The sequence below is a fragment of the Lipotes vexillifer genome, unplaced genomic scaffold (genome assembly GCF_000442215.2).
Source record: "Lipotes vexillifer unplaced genomic scaffold, Lipotes_vexillifer_v1.1 scaffold84, whole genome shotgun sequence".
In the NCBI taxonomy this organism is placed as follows: domain Eukaryota; kingdom Metazoa; phylum Chordata; class Mammalia; order Artiodactyla; family Lipotidae; genus Lipotes; species Lipotes vexillifer.
The window spans coordinates 1,805,226-1,823,684 of NW_006783414.1; the positions used below are offsets into that span (position 1 = coordinate 1,805,226).

The window sequence follows — 18,459 nt, forward strand, 5'->3', positions numbered from 1 at the left end:
CAGGAATGCGGGTCTTGGGATGGGCCTGGAGCTTTGAACCAGAAAGCCTTCACTGTTTCTCCCCTGGATGTGTTTGCTCAACTTCTCTCTCTCTCCAGACTGTTCTCCATCACATGGCAGAATGAGGCTGCCCAAGCTCCAAGTCTTGTATGTTGTGGGTAAACCCACGTCCAGAAATTGTTTCTCAGGCCCAATTCCAAATTACCTGGAAACAGGGAATCTGATCCATCTTGGGTCAAGTGACTGGCCCTGGTCTAATCAGCTAGGGACAGAGGAGGTGGAGGGCAGAGAGAGAGGTGGACACACGGCACAACCACAGCTCAACCCCGGTGTTAATAGAGGTCACGGGGCAAGGAGAAAATTGAAACACACTGCCTTGAGAAATGGACAAAATGGACTGCCTAAGAGGCAGAAGGGTTAATAGAAGGGTTAACGAGAGGCAGTAAAGAAACAGCGTGGGCTTTGAAGTCATACAGGCCTGCATTCAAATTATGGTTTTGCTGCCTACTTATGTGATGTTGTGAAAATTATGTAAGCTCTCTAAGCCTTATTTTTCTCAACATGAGGATAGTGCTGTCTATTTTGAAAGATTATTGTGAAAAATAGAAAAACTGGTATTCAAAAAAAACCTCCTATGATTCTGGCTCATGCTGAATTCTCAATAAATGGCAACAAATATTATGGAGACCTGGTATCTGCAGGTAGCTCCTCATTTTGAGTTGGCTTAAAAAACCAAACAAAACAAATAACAGCCAAAACTCTTTATTTACACTTAACATGTTCATACAAAAAACTAGCAGGCTACCTAAGAACTGTACAGAACAGGTGTGCTCTGTAATAAATGATATCCAGTTATCATAGGTCCAACTCTTTACTCTCTTCTAGTAAGAAAAAATATATATAATACATAAAATTATGTTTTCTTTAGGAAAATGAAGTCAAATGGTAACTTTCTCTGGTACCATTTTGAGTGAGTGAATGATACACATACTGGAGAGGAAAGTGAGCCTTTCCAACCCTGCTCATGTGCCTCATTTGCCTGGGCTGCCCGGACATCCCCTTTGTCACCTGTTGCCATCTTGCTGCCCCTGTCGCATGCTTCACAACACTCTGCACTTCCCCTAAGATAACATCCATCTGGCTTTACTGGAATTCTTTTGTCTGTCTTCCTTCTTGAGCTACAAGCTCATTGTGAGTAGGGACCAGGGCCTGCCTTCTTCAGCAATGGATCCCCAGCACCAAGCACACGGACAGCCACATACTGCACACTCAGCAATCATTTCTTAACTGAATGCCTAAAAGAATGCATCTTCTTTCCAAATATAGCTCAAATCTCATCTCCTCCTTGAAATCTCTAATTCTGCCCTAATTAATATCCCTCTTTCCTTAACAATTCTAAGGCACAACTCAGAAAGTTTTAAATAGTTTCTAGCTGCTTTTACTCTTTTGAAGAAGGAGAAAAGAAAGGAGCAATTGAGGAGGAAGGCGAAATCAGTCTTTTAAACTATTAGGATAGATTTAAAAATAGACTTAGGGGGCTTCCCTGATGGCGCAGTGGTTGAGAGTCCGCCTGCCGATGCAGGGGACGTGGGTTCGTGCCCCGGTCTGGGAAGATCCCATAGGCCGTGGAGCGGCTGGGCCCGTGAGCCATGGCCGCTGAGCCTGTGCGTCTGGAGCCTGTGCTCTGCAACGGGAGAGGCCACAACAGTGAGAGGCCCGTGTACCGCAAAAAAAAAAAAAAAAAAGACTTAATCCCCACCTGGTTATAAATATCATCAGATCTTAGACGACCGATGACCATGCTGATGAAGGTCTCGTTGATAGGCACCCTCTGGAAGTAACTCTCAGGATAGTTGGGTGGTCTTTTGGCTCCTGGTTGGCTGGAATAACCTGTACTTCGAAGCAGCTTACAAATATCATCCATATTCGAATCAGCAGAAGATCGAGCAGCACTGAGCCATATTCACAATGGGAAATAAAGGGCCAAAGAAACCACATATATTAGAAATGCAAAGTTCAGCAAAGCAGAAGAATTTCAGTATAACTTGACTTTATATAATTTTAGATATGACTGTAGGTCAATTTATATCCCTAAAATTCAAAATTATATTTTCGAAAAGCCTGTTGTAATATACCAAACTGATGATGGGTTCCTGTATGTATGTACAGTTTTATGTGAAGGTCCATGATCTGTTTCCCCAAAATCCTTGGGGCTGGATTTGTTTCAGAATACAGTGTTTTTCAAATATAAGAAAGTAATAGGATACATATATCATGTACGATATAATACTCCAGCAGGGTCTTAGATGGCATTCCATGATCAAGATACATTAATATTTCTACATTAAAATTTATGAACATTCACACAAGTGAGATAAATAAAGACTGCCTATAGCCTCATGTCTGCTCCAGTCAGGTGCTGACTCCAAAAGATTTCAAGTTAGGTCAGGTTTGCTGCCAACGTAGTTACTCTGTATGCACGTTGTGCATGTGTGTATGTTCATATATTTTTGTCAGAGTTCTTTGGATTTCAAAACTGTGGATAAAGAATGTGAACCTGCACCAATTTTCATAAATTTAAACAATAATTTTTAAAAAGTCTATCAATTTCAAGTGGGATATACCAACTGGTTTTTCTTGGCAAGATGTACCTTCTACAGAGATTTAAGCAGAACATCTGTGATTTTTCTGGTGGCTTGAAGTAGTAATCCCCCAAAGAGACTCAATCTTAGACTCGAAGATGACCTCCTATCTGATGTAAGAATCTCCTTTACTACTGCTCTGACTTGTAATTGTTCAGTGTCTCTTCAGTAGTGGATCCTCACATTCTAATGAATTAGCCATTATACCCTAAGGGACAAAGCCGGATTGTCAAAGCTGGGCTTGATAAGCAGATTTGTTTCTTCTTCTTCATGTTGTTTATCGTTTTTGTTTTTCCAGGTACTTTCAGAAATAGAGGCAAGACCATTCATAGCCCATTTTAAAAAACATGGATGGTAAAACAGCTCATGGTCAAACTGATGTGAATGAATTACGCATGCTGGTGGGTACTCTCCTCACATCCTGATAAAGCTAAAGGAACAGGCTAGCTGAGTAGCCTAATTTACTGCTGAGAAGGCAGCAGTACCAAGTGTGGCTGAAAATACAACATCCCCAAACAGTCCCTCTCTGTTGAGGATCTGCCTTTTTGCCCTATTTATTTTGTCCTAATTTGTAAGTTTGAAAATGTTAATTCTAGCCTGCACATCTTTAGCCCAAGTTCCTGACTCCTGCTTATTGACTGTTTCTTCCCTGAATCTTGATTATTTCTGACATTGACCCTGTATCCAGATTCTGACTCATTTATTTAACAAACTGAAAACTGTATGTTAGTGACGGAAATCACAGCTGGTTAAGGTGGGTCCTGTTTTTAAGACCCTGCTTCTTGAAGTCATAGCTCTGTAAAGACACATGTAACACATGGTTGGGACGTGTGTTACTGTTTGTTCTGTTTTTGGTTCTACATATACATGGGTAAGAATTCACTTTCAACCTTGCCCTGAATGATAACTTTTCAAAATGTATCAACCTGAAAATGATAACAGAAAACTCATTCATTTCCTTACATTTGCCAAGGAGTAGTATTTGAAAACTTAAAAAAAAAAAATTCATTAGACTTCCAAAATTCCCAAATTTATCTTTCAGGTAAGGAAAATTCACATTCCTTTTTAAAAAAACTGAGGTATCATGATGGACATGATAAGCTATATATCTCTAATAATCTATAATAAATTACTCTATATATACTAGATTATATGACATATAATCTATTATAATGATGATAATATAAAACACAGATTGTTATATTTCTACATTATGTATTATACTTAGAAGTGATAAGAATCTTACACTTCTGCATTCTAGATCATATTGCTGCTGTTCCCAATAAAAGGAGGAGGAAACCTACACTGTACTTTACCAATAGCAGTGCTTTTGGAGGGTGTAGTCTTAGCCCAGGGATACCTGTATCGATAGTAAGAAACAAGCATTCTCTCTCTGATTTCTCCTTCAATCTTTTGGTCGATGACCAGGAGCATAACTCCATATAAGTACAGTGCTTCACACTATGATGAAAAAAGACAATAGCCAAGTTCACAGGAGTACACATGCTTATGGAGTGAAGCTGATAATGTGTAAAAGGATCACTCTGCTCTGGTTCCTCTTAAAAACTTTATATTACAAGGAGAATGCAGGTTCCCCCCAAAGGGTTCTCACCTTCTGTACAGAATGAGCTTTGAAAAGTTTATGCAAAATAAAGTTTAATTTACAATGACTATCTTTCAGTTGGTCTATTTTTCATATTTTGCTTGGGATACCAAAATGGAATCCCAACATTTTGAATACATAATAAGGCATTCACTTATTTAACAAACATTTCTTAAGTATCATGATGTACTAGGTACCAGGCTAGATGTCTGGGATGCAAAAGATAAAGAAGATAGGATTGTTACACTGAGGAAGCTCATAACCTGCACATAATCTTTATTCACTTGTAGCTCTGCTCAAAGTCTACTATGTTCTAAATTCAGACAAAGACCTGCCAGTTAGAAGATAATTATCAGTTTATTTTGCTTCTCCTTAAAGAAGGATACACTGTATATATTTGTGACTTACAGGAAAAAAAGTAACGCTAAGTTTGACATTCTTGATTTTTTATTTTTAAATGGTCACTACTACTTACTAGAAGTTGTTTTCCATCTTCATTGAGAAGCACCGTTTCTAAGGTTTGCTGAATATAAACACCTTCATTGAGATCATCTAGATATCTAGAAATGAAACCCCAGAGCAAGTTATTCATTGATAATAAAAATGTTAATATCTTTGAAGGACAGTAAAGATTTTTAAAAGATTAGGCAAGATACCAGGCATTCTGGCCTTCAAATAACTTGTGGCCATTCATGCTCTTAGGAACAGATTTGTAAGCAGGAACTCGTAGTGATCAGGGCCACAGATTATTTATGGCCACTCCAAGTAAAAGGAACATTCCATAGTCCTGATTTATGAATTACATATATCTTGGGAATAATGGCATAAAAACATGGACTAGTTAGTTTAAAAGCTAATGAGTAATGAATTCTTAAGGGCTAGAAGGAAGACAATATTGCCTGGTCAGGGATAAGAAGGAAGGCTATGGTTACCAATGCTACAAAAATAAGTTCCTTTTTTTCACTTCTCATATATAATAAACTAAATTAGGATCAAGATTGAAAGCCAACTGACTTGGTACAAAGCAAGATGATTATAATACTTAACAAGAGCAGGAAATTATATTAAAACTCTAAAATACTTAAGATGACTAGTGCCACAGGAAGGAAAAGACAATTATCCACGGTATAAGCTAGTAAATTTCTTAGTAACTCAGAAAGATATACACGTTCTAGTCCATCCCTTCTCCCTCTCCACTATTTACTATCAAAATAAGCTATGACTAAATTAGTCAATACCTGTTTAAGTCTACAATATATTTATGCACACTTTGAAATGCTAAATAAAATCTGGTCACAATTTCTGTGTTGTTTTCCCGAAACTCTTCATCTAAATCCTGTAGCTCTGGCTTAGCTTCCAGTTTGCTTTCCCATAATTCTGGGCCCTAAGAAGAAAAACACATTTATGTGAAACATCAAGAAAAGAGTCACAAACCAACAGAATTATTGGTAACAATTTCAAAACAGTCTTTTAAAAATTTGTTCTTATGCCTCAAAAGGGATATCAAAAATTGAAAGCAGAGGAACAGAAAGTAATGAAGATATCAGAAGCATAGATATAAAATCCCTTTGAAAGAAATGGACTTGAATTGCAACCACAATTGACATGCTTTTAAGTGTGGGGTACTTCCATGTGAAATACATTATACCAAAATTATCTTTTTAAAATTTGATTATATTGTGTTAGGGCTTCCACACAGTATGTTTATATTATTTTAAAGTTAGCCGATACTAAATTTGGTTGAAAAGCTTTTCTTTTTATTTAACTGCTTCTCCATAATTACTTAACCTCTCAGAGTTGCCTGGTTTCCAAAGAAAGCATGGTTTTGTAGAAAAGACTGGTAAGAAAAGCTGTTGAGGAAGATTACCTTAAAATAGCTGAAATCAAATATGATATCTCCGTATTTCTGTTGATCAGCTCGGTCTTTTAACCTGAATACAGCCGGAATAAACTCAGAGAGCCTCAGAAGTTCAGCAATGATGGCATTGCCACAGGAAACAATTCTTAGGATTGCTTGGCCACAGAGGTTATTCTCAGCCAAAAAGTCCAACATCGTGAGGATAATCAACTACTCTGTGCCTGGCCACAGGGAAATGTGTAACTGGCTTCAGAGCTGGGGTCTGTAAATCATCAGATGAAACCAGGTCTGCAGATACACTGGCCGCTCCATTAAAGGACCTGTATCCCCCCCAACAAAAAAAAAGTATGAAAATCTCCATTTTTTTAAGCAACCGTGTGAAATACACACACAATATTTTTCTTCCAAACTCACTGAAAGAAATTTATAACACATAACGAGCTCTGATATGGAGGGAGGGCATTTATTTTCCACTCTTCATGCTTTCCTTGTAGAGGGACTTTGCTAAATTGCTACTCTTGGCCTCTTTCTCAATGCTTTATTCACTTCTCTCCATGAGAAAAGACTTGATGTAGCTGATCCCTGAGCTTGTGAGAAGGTTCCAAGGTGCCCTAACTTGACAACAGATTATTAAATTTTCCTTACAGGAATTGTACCACTTCTTTTACCTTTGGGAAAAGATAACTATGTCCTAAAATCTACTAAATTAGATGAGGGAACAACCTTTAAAAATGTTTTTTTCAGGGGATTCCCTGGCAGTCCAGTGGTTAGGACTCCATGCTTTTACTGCTGAGGGCCTGGGTTCAATCCCTGGTTGGGAAACTAAGATCCCACAAGCTGCGCGGCACAGCCAAGAAAAAAGGAAAAAAAAGTTTTTTTCATGTCAAGTATGGGAGGTCCTGTTATTGAGACTAATATATGCCTGAGAAATGTGACAGGGTGACTCTAAATGTAAGGACAACTATTTCATACTAAGCAGCAGAGAAGTTCTGATTAGGAATGTATCTTCAAATGATATCATCAAAACTTCTGACAATAAGTTTTATGCTTAACAAAATTGAGAGTAAAGTTGCAGAAACTCTGTACTCAATGGACAAACCAAGAATGAGTCAAAAGCTGACTTCATCAAATCGTGATTTCGATAATACAGTGTTTTGTACTCCACAGTTGTCTTTCATAGTATGATCTTTAAATGGGTAATTTTTGCAAAAACTTTCCAAGGCATTGTTCATTTTTCCAAAGGGCCTCCCAATTCTTTTTCACCTCATTATCTTTTGAAGTGTTAATTGTGCCATCATCTTTGTTGCATTTCTCTCCTCTAATTGTTAATTTAGCTAGGTCATCATTTGTGAACTTCATGGAAGCCTGAATTATTTTTCAACTTCATAAAGGCCTGTGACTTCCCAACATTTGCACTTTCACTTGGCATTGGGATCCTGCTCTATCAACATGATGTCAACAATTAAGAAAACTGACCAAGGGACTTCCCTGGCAGTCTCGTGGTTAAGACTCCGTGCTCCCAGTGCAGGGGGCATGGGTTCGATCCCTGCGTGGGGAACTAAGATCCCCACATGCTGCATGGCCTGGCCAAAAAAAAAAAAGACTGACCAAAAAGTAAGGAAAGTAAGAATTTAATGACCGAATAGACAGTTTTGGACAAGGATATCTGAATGAAGACTGTTACAAGTGGTCAGTTTATTAAGATGTTTGCATCAATGCCACTTTTGAGTTCCTCTGTAGCCACAGCAAAACATTCCTCAATGTCTGTCACACATTCTTAAAGCTCACCCACGTGATGAGCTACCTACCGTAGGTATCTATTACCTGGAAGCTCTGTATAACCCTTCAGGGTTTTCTTTTTTCCTTTTGGAAGTTTCTATCATTGATTCACAATTTGGAAATGTCTTCATTTACTGGGATGTTGTGGCAGCAACTGCTGGCTCCTCAACAGTACTCCCACTCACCTACTCCTTTCTTATTCTAGAGGACAAAACAGTCAGATCCTCACTTTCCCTCCCCTGAAGCCAGGTTAGACATGTGACTCACTTGTGACCAATGAGATAGAAGAAGTCTATGGTAGAACTTTTAGGAAATATTTTTTTTTCTCCAGCTACAACGAGAGAGGCATGTCAAGAGAAATTTCTCTGGTTGCTCTGGCTATCCCCCTTCTTCTTGCCTTTGAGTGTGGGCCAATGAATATTTGATGCCTGAAGCTGCAGTAGCCACCTTGAGACCATGAGGTAACAGGCCTAAGAGAAAAAATGCCAAGAACCTGCAGACTGTGGTGCAGAAGGAAAGAATCTAAATTCTTATTGATGTTACTGATTCCTTGATTCAACTGTGGCACTACCTACCTCTGTAATCCTTGTTAAATGGACTGCTTTTATGGTTTACCTAATGTTAATTGGGTTCTGGATTATATGCAGGTGAAAGCATTTCCAATGATACAGATTCACTTACTTACCCAGTGCCTACTATGTGCCAAGCACTGTTTTAGGACCTGAGGCTACCGTAGTGAACACAACTAACTTCCTGCTCTCATGAAACCTACGTACTATTGGGAGTGGGAAAGAGATAAACTAATAAACATATTACATATCGGGCTTTGATAACACTGTAAAGAAAAGCATGACAAAGGGATGGAGCATGTGTTATTTTACAGACAGGAGTGTGTAAAAGCCTCTCTGGTAAGGTGATATTTGAGCAGAGGCCAGAAGCAAGTGAGGGATCAAGCAGTAAGGGTATCTATAGCCCCTAAGATGGTCCCCAATGACCTCCACCTTCCTATTCATTCCCTGAGTGCGACTTACTGTCTCCCATCTAAAGAAGGGAATAGGGCAGATGTGAAAGATACCATTTCTGAAATGAAATTGCAAAACAGACTGTGACTTCTGGCTTGGGAGCACTTTCCAGCGCGTGTGTCTTGGGAGAAGCAAGTTGTCAGGTTGTGAGACAGCCATGTGGAGGAGCCCTTGGGACGATGGAGAAGTCAGCCAACCACCACTTGAGTGAGCTGGAAAATGGATCCCCCCAACCCCAGTTTGTGTTCACAGCACAGCAACCTCCCAAGAGCCCCTGAGCCAAAGGCACCCAGCTAAGCCATATAGCTGATTCCTGACCACAAACGTTAATAAGAAAATAAATGCTTATTGTTTTATAGCCACTAGGTTTGAGGGTAATTTGTTAGTTTACCGATAGCAATGTAAGAGAAGGGCATTCCAGGAAGGGGTTACAAGTAAGTACTAAGGGACAGAAGCAGAGATAGGGGAGGTGGAGTTGGGTCCCATAGCAGAGATTACTGAGAAGCCACTATAGTTGTCCAGAACTCTCTCTCATGAGGGTTGTGTATAATACACATTAAGGCATAAATTAGTAACAAGTCTGTTCAGTTTTCTCTGTGATGCTTGCTTGTTAAGCCACGTTGATCTCTAACAGGCTGAATTTCAGATAATTTCACTCCATTTTTCCCACTGAAACGGCTGCCTTGGAAAATAAGACAAGTGACAAAATAAAGGAAAATGAGAACAAAAGTCACCTGAAGTCCTCTGAAGACCACTAAACTAACCCAGGTCTCAGCAGGATGAAACTTTAGATTCAATTCAGAGGAGGGCAGGCTATGATGAACAGGTCTAACTGCTACCATCTGGATACCAAGATAGGACAGACAATGTGGCCAAAGAGAAAACAGCTTAAAGCAAGGCAACATGACCTGCCTTCTTTCCCAACAGACAGACAGACAGATATACTCGGTGCCTGCACGCACATGGTCAGGGAGGCTTAGGCCTGGGACAATGACTTAAGTCAAAATTCTTGTGTGTCCAAGTCTTATTTTAATCCTTTTTACCTAAGAGTTACACTGCAGGCAACTTTCAAAATATTATTTGGCTAAAGTCTTTGGTAAATAGCCTCATTGTTGGTTGAAAAACTGGTCCTAAAGAACAGAATCTAAGAAGCATAATTAAAGATGCCTAATCATGTTGCAGTGAACTCAGAGGTAGGTGGCTTTATAGACGATGTTAAGACTTAGTTGAGATTAAAAAAAAAAAATTCACTCTAGAATGAGATGCAAATAAACATGGTAGAAGCAGCTATATTAAATCTTCCTTTTTTTTTAAAATTGGGGTATAGTTATTTTACAATGTTGTGTTAGTTTCTGCTGTTCAGAGAAGTGACTCAGCTATATGTATACATATATCCCCTAATTCCCTCTCTTTTGGATTTCCTTCCCATTTAGGTCACCACAGAGCACTGAGTAGAGTTCCCTGTACTATATAGCAGGTTCTCATTAATTATTTATGTTATACATATTAGTGTATGTATGTCAATCCTAATCTCCCAGTTCATCTCTCCCCCAACCCCAGCAAATCTTCCTTTTAGAGGTTCTGCTGGTGCTAGGGATGAAGACAACTCATAAAGACCAGCTTTCTCAGTAGAGGCTCTCTTACTATTTGACATGCAATGAAACCAGAGATCCCACTCAATTTCCTAATTTTGTTTTTACAAGGCACCCAGAAAAGTGGTTGTAACTTCACTTTCAAGAATTTGGTACGGAATTATGATTTTTAGTTTGGAAAGTAATCCTAGACAAAAGATAACATGCTTTCAAGAATAAAGCATGGCAAAATCATACTAATTACCCAATGAGTACAGAACTGAATTCTGAAAATTAAATTGCCCTGGGAAGAACCACTCTTTATCCTACTCAGAGGACAAAAGAAGATTGATCTATTTTAATCCTTTTATAAAACCTCAGTTCCATAAAGAAGGAAGCACTGGTCTCCACCAATCCGTTATCAGGAACAAACTATAGCGGTTGTTGATCAAAAGTGACTGGCATATCTCTTCCAGAAAAGTTCTAAAATAAGCCTAATCACTCTAGTCTGAGAATCCCGAAAAAGAAAGAAGAAAAACCGGAAGGTGTTCCCTGTTGTGGGCAAAGGCAGTAAAGCCTCTCTCTCCCCCTTCTCCCAGCATCTCCTAGGCTGGAGGAAGCTCCACGCACTTGTAATCAATCAGGAAACCCGGTTCCATTACCGGCTCTGTGTTTTTTACTTTTTTTAACTGTACGACCACAGACAAATTAGGACCCTCGAAATTATTTTTTGAAATTCAAAGGACTTTGGCATGTCGTACATAGGTGAGGGAATTAAGGTGCAGAGAGGAGCAATGACTTGCCCAAACTCACAGCCCGTGGTAGAACTGGAATTCAAACCCGGGTCCGTCAGACCGTAGAAGTTTCCACCAACCACTCAGGTTTCTGGAGAGTAAATGGAGAAATGACGACGTCCGCTGAACACTGCTCCCGGAAACTTGGAAGGATCAGATGCAGACTAAGCAGCTGAACGTCACTTCCTAAAGCGCCAAAGAGGTGTGGAAAATTGTTTCCACCTGAGTGAAGGAGAGGCAGAGCCTGGACTGCAGCAGCAGCTCCAGGAAAACCCTCAGTCCTTCACACCAGGCTCCCCCATCCAGACCCTACCCCATGCCGCAGAAGCCCCCACCAAGGCCAGCGCGGCCCAGCCCTGGGGCGGGGGAGGGGACGGAGGACGCGAAGGAGGGGGCGCGCGCACATGGTAGAAGCAGCTATATTAAATCTTCCTTTTTTTTTAAAATTGGGGTATAGTTATTTTACAATGTTGTGTTAGTTTCTGCTGTTCAGAGAAGTGACTCAGCTATATGTATACATATATCCCCTAATTCCCTCTCTTTTGGATTTCCTTCCCATTTAGGTCACCACAGAGCACTGAGTAGAGTTCCCTGTACTATATAGCAGGTTCTCATTAATTATTTATGTTATACATATTAGTGTATGTATGTCAATCCTAATCTCCCAGTTCATCTCTCCCCCAACCCCAGCAAATCTTCCTTTTAGAGGTTCTGCTGGTGCTAGGGATGAAGACAACTCATAAAGACCAGCTTTCTCAGTAGAGGCTCTCTTACTATTTGACATGCAATGAAACCAGAGATCCCACTCAATTTCCTAATTTTGTTTTTACAAGGCACCCAGAAAAGTGGTTGTAACTTCACTTTCAAGAATTTGGTACGGAATTATGATTTTTAGTTTGGAAAGTAATCCTAGACAAAAGATAACATGCTTTCAAGAATAAAGCATGGCAAAATCATACTAATTACCCAATGAGTACAGAACTGAATTCTGAAAATTAAATTGCCCTGGGAAGAACCACTCTTTATCCTACTCAGAGGACAAAAGAAGATTGATCTATTTTAATCCTTTTATAAAACCTCAGTTCCATAAAGAAGGAAGCACTGGTCTCCACCAATCCGTTATCAGGAACAAACTATAGCGGTTGTTGATCAAAAGTGACTGGCATATCTCTTCCAGAAAAGTTCTAAAATAAGCCTAATCACTCTAGTCTGAGAATCCCGAAAAAGAAAGAAGAAAAACCGGAAGGTGTTCCCTGTTGTGGGCAAAGGCAGTAAAGCCTCTCTCTCCCCCTTCTCCCAGCATCTCCTAGGCTGGAGGAAGCTCCACGCACTTGTAATCAATCAGGAAACCCGGTTCCATTACCGGCTCTGTGTTTTTTACTTTTTTTAACTGTACGACCACAGACAAATTAGGACCCTCGAAATTATTTTTTGAAATTCAAAGGACTTTGGCATGTCGTACATAGGTGAGGGAATTAAGGTGCAGAGAGGAGCAATGACTTGCCCAAACTCACAGCCCGTGGTAGAACTGGAATTCAAACCCGGGTCCGTCAGACCGTAGAAGTTTCCACCAACCACTCAGGTTTCTGGAGAGTAAATGGAGAAATGACGACGTCCGCTGAACACTGCTCCCGGAAACTTGGAAGGATCAGATGCAGACTAAGCAGCTGAACGTCACTTCCTAAAGCGCCAAAGAGGTGTGGAAAATTGTTTCCACCTGAGTGAAGGAGAGGCAGAGCCTGGACTGCAGCAGCAGCTCCAGGAAAACCCTCAGTCCTTCACACCAGGCTCCCCCATCCAGACCCTACCCCATGCCGCAGAAGCCCCCACCAAGGCCAGCGCGGCCCAGCCCTGGGGCGGGGGAGGGGACGGAGGACGCGAAGGAGGGGGCGCGCGCACACCGCCCCTACTCACCTGTCACGCGGGCCGCGCCAGGACGCACGCGCAGGGCCGGCGGTCGCACGCGGAGTCACCTCCCCGGCCGCCACCCCTCCTTCTCCGCAGGGGTCCCCTTCTACCCCCAGCCCTTATCCAGAGCCGGCCAGACCCCAGCTTCCGCCCGGGGCTCCCTCAGCCGTCACATGACAAAGGGGCGGAGAGCGGGGCGGGGCGTCATGTGACCACTCGCCGGCGACGACTGATGACGCCTGAGCCCGCGCTCACCGTTTCAGCGACAGGGGAAGGGAGTTAAGGAAGTAGTTGGGGGTCCTGGTGTGGGAAGTCCGGGCGCAGCCAGACGGAGCTACATCGGGCAGCCAGGTAAGGCAAGAGCGGGGCATGGCGATGGGGAGGGTGATGGGAGGTGTTGCCTCCCTCTCGGGCTGTTTGCCGGTGCCCCGAACTACGATCTGTGGAACTGTGTTATGGTCCTGGTTCTTTTCACGCCACAGCAATGAGGCTGGGGCGGTTTACCTCCCTCTCCAAGACGCCATCTCTCCATCCTTGGGCTCTGTGTGTGGGGGGCGAATTCTTTTTTTATTTTTTATTGAAATATAGTTGATTTACAATGTGTTAATTTCAGGTATACAGCAAAGTGATTCAGGTAAATATATATGTATAATTATATATATAGAGAGAGAGTGATTCAGGTAAATGTGTATTTATATATTCCTTTTCAGATTCTTTTCCTTTATAGGTTATTAAAATATTGAATATAGCTTCCCGTGCTATACAGTAGGATCTTGTTTTGTCTATTTTAGTATAGTAGTGTGAGATCACGAATTCTTGATCTAAATAAATCTGGTTTGAGCCGGCTTTCAAAGCAGGGCCTTGGGCAGATCGTTTGAATAAACTCTCTGGGCGTCACTTTCCTTTTCTCTCCTATAAATGGTTGTGAGGATTAACGATAATGAGAACGAATTGTAGGGGCACCAGTTTATGGCTTGCTCTAGGGAACCTAGAAATGGTGATTTCTGTTATTGATGTAACTCTCCCAAATCTTTATTGGTCACCTATTTTGTGTGAGGAGCTGTTCTATGTTATGTGGAATCTGTCAGAATTCTAGTTTAAGTTGCTCCCAGGGTGAAAGAGTGGCAGATATGGGAGCAAGTAGTTATGATGGTTTTTAAAATAGAACGGGGTGGGGGGGGTGAGAGAGAGAGAGAGAGAGAGAGAGAGAGAGAGGGATATTGGTAGCATGAAGGAGAGAACAAGCAACTGAGAGGGCTTCATAAAGATGTAACCTTGCGTATTGAAAAAGAAACATTTATGGCTGAACTTGTATAGGGCCCTATGGATTTAAAGGAGGTCAGCACAGTATCTAAATTATTTGCTCTGTGCCTACCACTTGTTGTACCGAAAGATGAGAGGAGTATTTTTATTTTTATATTAGCTAATAATTGGCCTCACCTACAGAGAATCTTTTAGACCTGCTCTGGTCTGAATGTTTGTGTCCTCCTCCTACCCCCACCCCCCAATTCATATGTTGAATTCCTAAAGCCAGTGTGATGGTATTAAGAGGTAGAGCCTTTGGGAAGAGCTTAGGTCCCGAGGATGGAGCCCTCCTAGTAGGCTTAATACCTTTATAAAAGAGGCTCTGGAGAGCTCCCTTGCCCCTTCTACCATGTGAAGACACAGAGCTAGAAGGCCCTGGCCATGAATCACCGGAAGAGGGCCTTCACCAGAATGCGACTATGCTGGTGCCTTGACCTTGGGCTTCCCAACCTCCAGAACTGTGAGAAATGTTTCTGTTGTTTATACGTTACTGTGTCTGGTATTTTGTTACAGCGGCACCAACAGACAAAGACAAGGCCTGTTAGGGAAGGCAACGTAACATGCTAGGGAAAAGCTCAGGAAGTGCATAACCTTGTTTTAAACTTTCTTTCAGACCATAGGTACAGAGAACAAAACAGTCACAGTTCCCTGGGGGAGGCTCCAAAGAGGGTTAGTTTAAACCAGGATTTCTCAACCACTGCACTGTTGACATTTGGTGCCAAATAATTCTTTGCTGTGGGGGGCTGGCCTGTGAATTATGTACATAGCTGTACTTAGTGGGAGAAATAGGGAAAAGTGCATTTAGTCCATCTTTCGCCTCCAGCCATTCTCTTTGCTCTGCGATCTGAGTCGTTCCTCTTGGTAGTGCAGAATTAACAGGTAGACGTTTTCCCCACCTCTCTGCAAGTGTGAAGTTTCGTTGGAGTAATGTGACTTTTGCATTCATATAAGGATGGCTACCATGTAGTAGACACTTTACATTTATCCTGGATTATATTAATCCTTATATACATTGTGTCTTAGTCAGCTCAAGCTGCTATTAAAAAAATACCATAGACTGGTGGCTTAAGCAACAGAAATTTATTTCTCACAGATTTGGAGATTGGAAGTTGGGGACCATGGTGCTGGTATGGTTGGATACTGGTGAGGGCTCTCTTCCTGGTTCGTAGACAGCCACCTTACTGTATCTTTTCATGGTGGACAGAGAGAGCAAATCCTGATGTCTCTTCCTCTTCTAATCCCATCATGAGGGCTCCCCCCTCACTTAAACTTAATCAACTCCCAAAGGCTCCATCTCTATATATCATCACATTGGGAGTTAGGGTAAACATAAATTTGGGGGGAACAAAGTTACCTCAGTGTTCTCCATACTTGAATTATTTGGGGTGCTTCATAAAAATACAGTTTCCTCAGTGTCCACTAGAGACTGATTCAATAGGTCTGAGATAGTATCCATTAATAACTATATTTTTAGTAAGTATTTCAACTGATTCTTAAGATCAGACAAGTTTGAGAAAACTACAAAATTTAATTTAGGGGACTTCCCTGGTGGCGCAGTGATTAAGACTCAGCCTGCCAATGCAGGGGACGCGGGTTCGAGCCCTGGTCCGGGAAGATCCCACATGCTGCGGGGCAACTAAGCCCCTGCTCCACAACTACTGAGCCCGCTTGCCACAGCTACTGAGCCTGCGCTCTAGAGCCCGTGCTCCGCAACAAGAGAAGCCACCGCAATGAGAAGCCCGCACACCACAACGAAGAGTAGCCCCCACTCACTGCAACTAGAGAAAGCCCGCGCACAGCGCCGAAGACCCAACGCAGCCAATAAATAAATAATAAATAAATTTATTTTTAAAAATTTAATTTATTCTTACAATAATGCTGTGAGATAGATGTTATTATCTCCTTTTCACATGGGAGCAAACTGAAGGTAGAGAAGTTAAGCAACTCAACCAGAGTGATGCAGTTTTAAGTGGGGTGGGCAAGGTGGAATTTCCAGGCATTCGGGTCCAAGGTCAGTTCACTTATGCGCTATTCTGTATTGCTGCTCACAGTATTGTATGATTAACTTGATGGTAATATTTGCTCTCATTTTAAAAGATTATATGCCAGACATTATTCTGAGTGTTTTGTTACACGTATGAACTCATTCAGTCCTCCCAGTAATCCTTGAAGTGGGCACTGGATCATGCCCATGTTGCAGAAAGGAAAAGTGAAGCATTGAGAGGTTAAATAACTTGCCTAAAGTTATTCCTCTACTTAATTGGCAAAATCAGGCTTCGAGCTCACGTAGTCTGGTTCCAGAGGCTACAGTGTTTAACCCCTACTAGAGTTTTTAGTCATTAACCCCTACTAGTATCACCTCCATATTCTACTCCATAACGTAACTAATGTTTATTTTTAATATAAACGTGTTTTATGTTATCTTTAAGTAAAATTAATATTCCAGGAAGATATATCATGTTCATACTGTGGCTTTACTCTGTCTGGCTTACCCCCTGGTGTGTGTGTGTGTGTGTGTGTGTGTGTGTATACACTTTGATAATTGTGTTTCCAGAACAGTACTATCCAATGCAGTAGCCATTGGGCACATGTGGCTATTTAAAATTTTTTTGATTTTGCATTATTTTAATATAGCAAAGCATTGACAAGAATAATAGGAAACTTATTTGATAAATTTGGTTTTATAAAAATATTTGTTGAACAGAGTTGCTTGAAAAGAGGCAAAAAGACAGAATATAAAAATATTAGTGATGAAATATTTACATATATCTATTTCAAAAATTAGAATAGAAAATATTCTCCATCTAGAAGCATTACTTCTGAGATTACCAGGTCCCCTGGCACCTGTAGTGTTTCACAATTAAAAAAAAATCATGGTCTTCAGTGAAGAGTCATATGAAGGTGTCAACAGTTTCACATTCATAAGCATGACATGCAATTTTGAAGAGAATCACAGGAAATTCTATGAAAAATAAAATAATAGGGCTTCTCTGGTGGCGCAGTGGTTGAGAGCCCGCCTGCCGATGCAGGGGACACGGGTTCGTGCCCCGGTCCGGAAAGATCCCACATGCTGCGGGGCGCCTGGGCGCATGAGCCATGGCCGCTGAGCCTGCACGTCTGGGGCCTGTGCTCCACAACGGGAGAGGCCACAACAGTGAGAGGCCCGCGTACCGCAAAAAAAAAAAAAAAGAAAATTAAAATAATAAAACCACATTGAGATAATATATCTTCAGAAAAATACTGGTGTCATAGTATTAAAGACAGATATGGCTAATAAACTGATTAATGAATGTAAATATGTACCGAGAATAACAGTTTCTTTTTTTTTAAAGTTTTGGTAATCAATATAAAAAGATTTCTAAATCTGTTTTAATGCATGTAGATATATGTTACTATTATTTTTTAAAAGTGTAGTTGAATTCCAATATGGTATTTAAATTTAAATCGATTAAAATTAAATAAAATTTAAAACTCAGTTCCTCAGTCACGCTAATCACATCAATAGACATGCTATTATGACTCTCAGTAATCACTGCTAATCAATAGTCACACGTGCGTAATAGCTTCTGTATTGGACAGTGCAGATTATAGAACATTTTTGTCATGGCAGAAAGTTCTATTAGACAGTGCTGCTCTAGACAGTTTAGACTTACACTAGAAACAAGATTGACTAGAAAACTTAATACTTGAACCATATCGTTTGATCTTTGCAGGATTGTGTTTTTTGAGTAACAGTTGGTGTTATAATAGGTATACCCCCAAATCTAAATGGCTTTGCACAGTTGAAGTTTTTTATTTCTTTCATGCATGGAGCCTGATTGGTGGGCAGTTTTCCTCCAAGCAGTGAAGTAGGAACCTAGGCTCCTTCCATTTGGTGGTTCTCTATCTTCAGTATGTGGCTTCTAAGGTCATTGCTTGCCTGTTTCAAGCTGACAAATGGGAAAGAGGGTGGAGACAGGGGGGCATTTTTATGGATG

At 40.9% G+C, this 18,459-nt stretch overlaps 1 protein-coding gene across 2 annotated transcripts in view; it reads right to left on the reverse strand.

The window, feature by feature from the left end:
- WASHC5 (WASH complex subunit 5) overlaps window positions 1-13,387 on the reverse strand; it is a 55,436-nt gene extending 42,049 nt beyond the window's left edge. The window contains exons 1-6 of one of the 2 annotated variants that reach the window (XM_007456060.1): window positions 13,184-13,387; window positions 6,113-6,423; window positions 5,484-5,629; window positions 4,721-4,805; window positions 4,003-4,103; window positions 1,760-1,952 (exon numbers count right to left, since the gene is read on the reverse strand). In XM_007456060.1, coding sequence (XP_007456122.1) covers window positions 1,760-1,952; window positions 4,003-4,103; window positions 4,721-4,805; window positions 5,484-5,629; window positions 6,113-6,298 — 711 coding nt within the window. In that variant the 5' untranslated portion in view covers window positions 6,299-6,423; window positions 13,184-13,387. The remainder of the gene's footprint in view (window positions 1-1,759; window positions 1,953-4,002; window positions 4,104-4,720; window positions 4,806-5,483; window positions 5,630-6,112; window positions 6,424-13,183) is intronic. The other variant, XM_007456061.1, reaches the window with a different exon arrangement.
- Between the last annotated feature and the right edge of the window lie 5,072 nt (window positions 13,388-18,459).